This window comes from Micropterus dolomieu, linkage group LG06, assembly GCF_021292245.1.
Source record: "Micropterus dolomieu isolate WLL.071019.BEF.003 ecotype Adirondacks linkage group LG06, ASM2129224v1, whole genome shotgun sequence".
Taxonomy (NCBI): Eukaryota; Metazoa; Chordata; class Actinopteri; order Centrarchiformes; family Centrarchidae; genus Micropterus; species Micropterus dolomieu.
In genome coordinates, this window is record NC_060155.1 from 19,226,756 (window position 1) to 19,236,153 (window position 9,398).

Sequence of the window (9,398 nt, forward strand, 5' to 3'; positions counted from 1 at the left end):
GAAGGGTGTCAGTTACAATGCAGCAACATCTAGTTTTCTAACCTTAACTTGCATTAGACACTTTTCTCCTGGTCACAGCCTTTATATACAGTCTATGGTCACAGCAGGCTATAGTGGCATAACTCCTTAGTGGGTATAATTTATCCATTTTTAAAAGTAAGCCTACACTATCATTTAATCTACACATGCATGTTTACAGTACGTTACAGCGCTAATTAAACGCCAATTTCAAGCCTAAACCTCTTCAGATTGTAAACTGTATAACAGCAGACTAACGCCCAGTGTTTCCTTTGTTACCCATGCTGAGTTAATGGGTTATGGACCGTCGCTTTGAGCAAGAGACGCCCCAGGTGTTTCATTAGCCGCACGGCTCAACCATCAAGTTACATCCTTAGATTAGTTAGAAAAACACAGAGAATACCGGAAGCCTTCAGAATAAAGGTACACCTACGTTAACCTTCAGCAATAATTGTTGTGGATTCTGTACAGAACTGTGGAGCAACATGGGTTAATAACAATTAAAGTGATTGCCCATAAGTTATTTGCACTTGATTGTTTGTGTTTTGCGTCTTCGGGAAAAGTGCTTTTAGAAAAGAAATACTGACAGGTTTATTTGCAAACTCAATTAGGCCACAACTTGCAACGGTCTCTCCAAAAGGCTATTATTCTGAAATTAGCAGCCGCAGCCTCTCTTTGTCCCGGCTAACTTGACACCTGAAGTGTGTCCAGTGAACGATTCGCTTATTTTCTGGCTTGAGGGTTGAACAGTACGTAGGGGCATCACCAGTCAAATAAAAGGCTGAAACAAATTAGCAGTTTAAGGTGGATTTTATCCTTCTGTCCTCGGGATTGGTCAGTTCATCATTTCCACAGAGCTGCCACCAGGTGAGCTTCTGTTCTAAGTGCATTTCTTTCAACAGTTTGACCACAGCTTGGTGTGTTACATTCTGAAAAGCCTATTTCTAGCTGCGCTGTTTGTTTTTCAGTGTCAACTTAGACAAGATATAGTATAGCCTAACAGTTATATGTTCCCCATATAGACCTGTATGTTTGTGGAATTTATTTTATTCTGGTATTTGTGTCGGCCTACTTTTATTGAAGGGCATTTGTTGTTTCCTAGCTTTGTAAACAACTTATATGTTTTTTTTTATGGCATTGTTGGCTAAGTTTAACATCCCTAAAGGATGTTAAACTTAATATATTGTTTATAGCTTTACTGTAACTTGGTAATGCATCATTTGATGCCATTTTTGTTGTTGAGCCCAAGATCAGATGTGGCAGATAGCCCATTACACTATTGTTCATAATCTGTGTCGTAGCCTCCTCTTTTTATCTCTCGCTCTCACGTGCCGTCCTGCCTACTGTGGCCTGCTAACACACAAAGACACAAACAAACAAGAGATTCACTTGGGCTGTGCCATCTTCACCGTGTTTTTTTCTTCTTCGCCACTGCCTGTCCATCCGCAGCAGAATGGAAACACTGCCTGACGTTTGGCGGCAGGAGTACTGGCTCCCTCCAGGTGTGGCCTGGAGAGACATGGACCAGCTGGCGGACTCTGATCGACCTCAGCCCCAGGACCTTCTCATAGCTCTGCCCCTCGCGTTGGGCTTTGTCGCCCTGCGCTACGTGTTTGAGAGGTAAAACACAACAGCTCTCTTTGTTCTGTGAAGATCAGGGTGATGGGTTGTTTTTGTAGGCTTTAAAGGAAGGGCCATTGTTGTCTCTGCATTGGTGTGTTGCTTTGACAATGAAACACTTATAGCCTACAGCCTGACCTGAAATGATAGGCTACCTACATTCCTCCTTCAAGGAACACAATCATCTTAAGTTTTTTTTATTTTTATCACAATTGAAAAAGCCAGTATTTTTTGATGTTGAGAGAGGGGGAGAGAAATAGAAATGGTCTTGCCTAAATAGAGGATTGCAGTTTTTACTTTTTTATTCTTTATTTAACCAGGAAGTCCCTTGACATTAACAGGAGAGAGAACAAGATAGCATGCCATTATAAGGTTACAAATAATAAAATAGAGCATGTTGAAAACAGACAAGGGACAACAGATACAAGTTTAGGAAAATCAATCCCACTCTTTCTAGTGGGGCAAAAATCATAATAGCTGTGGTGAGGGACAGTTTAGCTTTGTAAATAAAAATATATCAATGCTGCTGTCACCATAGATCATAAAGTACACAGTGATGTGTATGGGAGAGTGAGTTTGATATAAAACACAGAGAACTGTGATACAAAGAGTCCAGTCCCCACAGTCTTTTAGTTATTTGAAATTAGACCAAATTCAGTTTGCTTGGAAGGCTTTTTCATCAGATGATGATTTTCAGTTTGAACTTAATTTACAAAACCTAAGGAAACACATGCCTGACTTGCAAAAATGTGTAAGAGAAACTGTAGGTAGTAAAGACCAAGTGACCGTTGCAGTGGGCTTGTTATGAGTGCAAACAAGCCTCCTCGTAGGCACTTTTTAAACACACACACACACACACACACACACACACACACACACACACACACACACACACACACACACACACACACACACAGAGAGGAATTTTGATGGTTGATTAAATCTCCAGTTTGTTCACTGTTCACAGGAGTGAAGAGTTTGTGAAATGAAAAGGCTCTTTGAACTTAGTTTAAATGTGTCATAAATGTCATTACATGATTCCAATACTATGCTGCTTTATTATCTTATCTCTTATTTATTATATTAGGTATATGTTTATATGTTCTGCTCATATTATTCCAATTACACTGAATTTACTGTTTCACTGTGATCTGGAATATCAGAAAACTGCACTATTGGTTTTGCAAATACAGTACATTTTAGCACACTGTGTATACTTTTTCTTACATGTATCCTGTTTCCACTTCTTCACACCTCTCGGGAATGTTTCTTGTGCTGTAATCCTAAGTTTCTTTCTTTGCATCATACCTAATTTATTTTTTATTGTAAATAAATTCAGGCATCAAGAGGTTAAATACAAATGTGTCAGGCATAGTGGTAATACTATACGTACATATATTGAGGATGTATAGGCACACACTGCTTTGTTACCTGCCGTAACAAATACGATGTATATACACTATAGCATTCAGTTATCCTTCTAAAGTGTTTATTTGTTAGTTTGGACTGACTGTTAAATGGCTTAATATGTACACTAAGTATGGCTAAACAACCGCAGGCTTGCACCCTGACTGTCCCACACTGGATGTTATATCATCAAGATGTTCTTTGTTTTTCATTGCCCTCAGGTTTTTTGCCCCACCCATGGCCAGATGTTTGGGGGTGAAGAATAGATTACAAGTGACTGCTGCGCTGTCCCCGAAGCTGGAGTCGTTTTACACCCAGAGGAGCAGACAGCCAACACAAGTTAGTCTAAAAATCTAAGAACACTGAAAAAGGATCAAGATGATGGGTTTTTAAATTTCTCAAATGTTCACTTTAAGCATTTGCTTCCTCTTGATGTGTGTGAAAAACGCAGAGGAATATGAGTGTGGTGATGGTAACATTTCCTGGTTCCTGGAAAAACACTGCAAAAAACCGAACCATCTGCAATCAATGCAGCACCATCCCTCCCCACGTCATCGATTTCTCCCTTCCATTGTTGTTTCAGAGTGAAATTGTTAGTTTGATGTCGCTGTGTGGCAAAACCCAGAGGCAGATTGAGACCTGGTTCAGACTTCGCAGGAACCAAGACAGGCCCTGTCAAACCAAGAAGTTTGGTGAAGCCGCGTAAGTGCTCTCTCTCCAAAACCCTTTCATTGTTCAATTTACAGGTGACTTCCCTCAAGAACACTTCCTTCACCACCCACTGCAAAAACCCCTTGTGATTTTAAAGGACCTTTTGTTCAAGCGTTCAAAATATCTGATGTCAAGTCTTTTATTTCACAGTTGGAGGTTTTTTTTCTACCTCACAGCCTTCATGGCCGGACTGACTTGCTTGATTGATGTAAGTATGAGTTTAAAACCCTTTTTATAGTAATATCATAGTAACAAAACACTACTATTCTTGCTAAGAAATTCAACTTGTCAGCGAATCAAAGCTTATTAATATCACAATTCATGTAATTCATTATGTTGTGCATTTCTACTGGTGCGGCTTTATTCTTAAAACAGTATTTATCTTTTCTCTACAGAGACCGTGGTTCTGGGACTGCAGGGCATGTTGGAGGCAGTATCCAGTTCAGGTGAAAACATTAGTTCTCACTGTTTCAGATAACCAGTGTCTGACCTCCTATATTATAACATATATCCTTGTTTCAAGCGGAATCTGTTAAATGTGATCTGTTCTTAGGGGTAGTCCGAGTGAAATCTCAGTTTGAAAGAAACAGATTCAATTTGATTTAAGGAGGAAACGTAAAACAAGCACACAGTGATGGCCTAATATGTTTCCTTCACAATGAGTTTAATCACTGTGAAAAGCCAACATAGCAGAGGATAGTTTCGATCTATCGACCTCTGGGTTATGGGCCCAGCACGCTTCCGCTGCGCCACTCTGCTACACACCCCAGATGGGACTTGAACCCACAATCCCTGGCTTAGGAGGCCAGTGCCTTATCCATTAGGCCACTGGGGCTGCTACGTTATGCTGTGTCGCACCACTGTCTATTATTCATTTAGTGGGAGTGACGCTGACGCTGACACTGCAGTCCTTTTTGATTTCATTGTCTATGGAAAGGGATGGTAGTCTGTGTGTGAATTAAAATGTAGCCTACACTGCAGCCTAAGAAAGTGATGGACAATGACAATCACAATTTCACAAAGCCCAAGGTAAAGTCTTCAAAAGTTTTGTTTTGTCCAATCAAAAATAAAAACCCAAAGATATTCAGTTTACTATGAGTGAAAACTCCATTAAAAACAGCAAATATTCATATTTGAAACTGATATCCTTCCATAGAGAGTTCCTTTTGGTGCCACCAGTAAATGTCCAGTTGTTTTAGATTCCCTTTCTACTGACTTTTGAGTACTGTTTTGTCCACAGCCCATGGAGAGAGCTCACTACTGGTACTACATGTTAGAGTTGGGCTTTTATGGCTCTTTGCTCCTCCGGATCTCTGTGGACATCAAGAGGAAGGTGAGGACCTCAACATTTATTCATTCGTGATTCTCATCTGCCTCATAGCACACAACACATTTGCTCTTTTGATGCAAGGTCTTACATTTGCTTCAGCCTGGTCATATTTTGTATTTGATGGCTTGCACTTCTGCTTTAATGAGGAACTTCAACTAACACATAGTTAATAAGTGACTATAAGAGCAGTACTTTAAATTCATCTTTTGACATACAAAGGACAGATATTCTACATATGTTTGGTTTGCCAGGATTTTAAAGAGCAGGTGATCCACCATTTGGCCACCATCTTCCTGCTCAGTTTCTCCTACTGTGCCAACTACATTCGCGTCGGCACCTTGGTCATGCTGCTTCATGACTCCTCTGACATCCTGCTCGAGGTAACTTTGAATCTCACAAACTCTCCCACTGTGCTAAAAGGATAAATTAGACTTGTTTTTGCAAATCCCTGGGCAATGCTGCTTTCAACGTAACCTTGGTGACTCAACAACAATATTTACATTAAGAGTCCCATGTCATCTATTCAGACTCTAGGGCCGTAGTCAAACTGGCAAATGGGACCTTACACATTTAATGAATCTCTTCAGGGCACGTCAAGATTGATTCACCTTCACATTGGTCACTTTCCTGCCTCTGTAGCCCTAACAAAGTGAGAAACACTGTCTTTGTGAACAGCCAAAGCTTCACACTGTGCTTGAGGCTGTTCTTAGAAAACAAGTATCTGGACTGATATCTGCGTAGTAGCCTGCAGGATACTTAACTTATTTCAGCAGACAGATCCTGTGACTGAGTCCTGATAGCTTAAAGCACTTCAGCAGCCAGAGGTAAGTTTTGTTTACATGAAAAACGAAAAAGAAAATTCGATAAAACCCAAGTTGTGCTGGATTCTAAAGGAAAGGACACAACGGCAAACACATGTGAACATTTAAAATATACAGTACATAGCCGTGGCCTGCACTGTGTGGAAGTCTGCTCATGTTACGGGCTCATCAGCTGACATCAAGCACAAATGCTCTTGTTTACTTTTCCCTTGTTGAAGACACGTTTATATATTATCCTGATCTTGGCTCATTGACTCTTTTTGCATAATGTTTCACTAATGTTTTGTTCACTGTGGCGAGGTCGCTTCACATTTAGTTCCAATTATGGTTTGTATTTGTTTGAACAATTCAATCATTTGATCTTTTTGCAGTCTGCCAAGATGTTCAACTACGGCACTGGATGGAGGAAAACGTGTGACACACTGTTTGTTGTGTTTGCTGTGGTCTTCCTTGTGACTCGACTGGTGATTTTCCCCAGCAAGTGAGGTTTACTCCTACTCTTTTTGTGGATAAAATGTTTAACTACTGTACTTAATGTAGCATGGAAGACTCATAAGTCCATTGTCAGAAACACTTTTTTCAACATTGCTTCAATTATTTGATTATTTACAGAATCCTCCATACCACCCTTGTACTGTCCATGGAAGCGTTTGAACCTTTTGCCGGCTACTACTTTTTCAACGTCCTGCTGATGGTGCTGCAGGCTCTTCACATCTACTGGGCTGGTTTAATCCTACGCATGGTCTATAAATTCCTGAAAGGCAAGGTGAGAACCAGCTGTAAAGTTGAAATAAACTCTAACTAACATTAACAATCCTTGCATAGTGGCTTTCTTATGGAAAGACAATTCCTAAATGTGTTTCAACGTCCAAGATTAAAATAGTTTCTCATCTTTGTCATACATGTTTAAACCCTGTGTCTGCTTCTGTCTCCAGCTGGAAAAAGATGAACGCAGTGATGAAGAGAGTGAGGTTGAAGAGGAAGAGGACGACAAAGGAGGAGAGGAAAATGTGGATGAAAGAGGAGATTGCAGTTGGGAGAAAAGTAAAGACACCATGAACTCCAAACTGTCTTTACTGACCAACAGTTGTGTCCTAAATAACTTGACCAACCACAGGGCATCTGTATCTGGCAGAATGCGTAAAGCTCAGTGAAGTCTTGATGAATTTTGTCACACAAAGTCCCAGTTTTTCTGTGTCAAAACAAAAACAAGCCAATGTTTACAAATCAAGTGATATTATTCTCTTTACTACAGTTCCTGTATGCCCATACTGCTGTGCTTCACTTTTAGACAAGTGGCGAGAGTTTAATTAGTCATTGTAAAATGTTATAGCAGAGGATAGTTTCGATCTATCGACCTCTGGGTTATGGGCCCAGCACGCTTCCGCTGCGCCACTCTGCTACACACCCCAGATGGGACTCGAACCCACAATCCCTGGCTTAGGAGGCCAGTGCCTTATCCATTAGGCCACTGGGGCTGCTGAGCATGCAGAATCGCACGACTGTATAATTCCTGCAGTGGCAGTGACATTGACGCTGCAAACCTTTTTCAGTTCATCGCCTCTGGATTGGGATGTAGTGTGTGTGAAGTAAAATCAGGGAATCATGAAGGTGTTTGATGCCTGCCTGATGTTTTTATTCATTGCAGTTAACACTGCAAACTGTTTACACTGTTTGTCATTGAATTCACCAAGCGTATGTTTGAAAACAAAAAAAACAGATTGTAATAGCCCAATATCAAAACAAATATTAGGTAGTTGATGTGACACCAAGTATAGACAGAAGTGCTTGTCTTTTATTGTAAAATAATGAAGTTGTTACATGCAGTAGATATTTTAATGCAGGGAATAAAGTCATAATTTTACTTTGTCTCATGTGATGATTTAAGACATTGAAATAGTTTTTGATTCGGTAGAATTATACTCATAAGTCACCCCCAACTCTTTTAAATCATGAACCTCACATCCATCATTAGACAGGTTCTGTGTCAGTTTACAACTAAAAGGTAAACCGTTAATCTTTTGTGTTTCATAAGTTTGTTCATTGTTTTAGAATTGTAATTGTTGTGATTGTAATGTGGTTGTAATTGTGTTAATGTTTTACGTTAAGGCTATTTTGCATGTGTTATAGATCTGTTTTTATAATGGGCATTTACATGAAATAGTGCAATACTCAGATACTGAAATTATGCTGTACAGCTTCTTACCACACATGGACTGTGGTACCACAGTGACATCTGGTGACTAGAACTAGGATGAAATGTAGTCTGGGTACCATCCTGAAACGTTTGTGGTAACCTGTAATGGATGTGTGTAACATATAAATATGTCATTAAGTCAAGTCAAGTTAATTTATTTATAAAGCACATTTATAAACAACCACTGTTGAATAAAGTGATGTACAATGTAATGCAACGACAAAAGCAGATCAATGAGGTTTTAAAAAGGGGAGAGAGAGAATCATACAGCAATAATTAAACAATAGAAATATGAAGCCCCGCGACCCTGAACGCAGGATAAGCGGTTGACGATGGATGGATGGAAATATGAAGCAATCGGGACAGATAAGCGTGAATGTCTCTAGACTGACTAGAACGCCAAAGAATAAAAATATGTTGTAAGACTAAACTTATTAATTATAATAAGATTATTATAAACTTATTAATTATAATAAGATTAATATAATAAATCTCAATTTAGGTAACGTTAAGAGGTAGGTTAGATAAACGTACTATTTGTCTGATGAAATGTAACTAAAGTTACACTAACGTTACGTGAATAAGCGTGAAGCAACGCCTTTTCCAGTAAAACACGTGATCAATTTTCTAGCTCCACGTAGTGTTTATTAACTGGCAGTGTTGGGCAAGTTGCTCAGAAATTGTAATATATTACTAGTTACTTATTACTCCTTAAAAAAGTAATATTATTACTTTACTTATTATTGAGTGATAAAAGTAACAAGTTACGTTTCTCGTTACGTTACTAGTTACTTACCGGTGTTTCCCACAGAATGACAGCGGGGGAGGGGGGGTATTCTACTTTGGACAGGTTTGTGCAGTAGTGTTCAGGAGAGAGAGAAAGAGGGAGCGTGCGAGAAGGTGCTGCACGAATATATGCTTCTCAATACAGCTCCTCAGTCAAATAGTATTTTAAAAACGCCTAGTAAAAAAAATTACAAAATCAATATGTTGCGGTCAGCGTTGATAATAATCTAAATTATGGGAAATACTGCTTTCACTACCATCCCCCTTCACCATCAGCATGTTGAAATGCTATATTATGCCATTTTTATTTAAGATATCAGGGGTAGTGTATTCTGATAGACTAATAATGATTTTTCTTTTTATGTTACCAGGATGTTACTGACGATCAACTACTTTCTCGACGGCATTCCCAACTGCAAAGTTGCACAGATTTATGGGCGTGGAAACAAACCACGCTTGTGGGTCATACGCATGCGCAGAACCACTAGGTAGCACATCTTGATAGGTA

General features: G+C 39.4%; 1 protein-coding gene and 2 non-coding genes across 4 annotated transcripts; 1 reads left to right on the plus strand and 2 right to left on the minus strand.

Annotated features, from left to right (window-relative positions):
- Positions 1–748: 748 nt before the first annotated feature.
- LOC123972483 (ceramide synthase 2-like) lies at positions 749–7,771 on the plus strand. 2 transcript variants are annotated; one of them, XM_046051998.1, is made up of 11 exons: positions 749–885; positions 1,468–1,638; positions 3,267–3,384; positions 3,629–3,747; positions 3,907–3,964; positions 4,152–4,202; positions 4,997–5,089; positions 5,338–5,466; positions 6,279–6,388; positions 6,520–6,673; positions 6,843–7,771. In XM_046051998.1, exons 2-11 carry the CDS (start codon positions 1,472–1,474, stop codon positions 7,059–7,061), a joined length of 1,218 nt encoding a protein of 405 aa, XP_045907954.1. In that variant the 5' UTR covers positions 749–885; positions 1,468–1,471; the 3' UTR covers positions 7,062–7,771. The 2 variants fall into 2 exon arrangements, with proteins under 2 accessions (XP_045907954.1, XP_045907955.1); XM_046051999.1 differs by having other exon boundaries at positions 782–885; positions 1,471–1,638.
- On the minus strand, positions 4,519–4,591 carry trnar-ccu. Its single transcript has one exon. It is a non-coding gene; the product is annotated as a tRNA-Arg (tRNA).
- Positions 7,313–7,385, minus strand: trnar-ccu. The gene has a single exon. It is a non-coding gene; the product is annotated as a tRNA-Arg (tRNA).
- Positions 7,772–9,398: the final 1,627 nt, after the last annotated feature.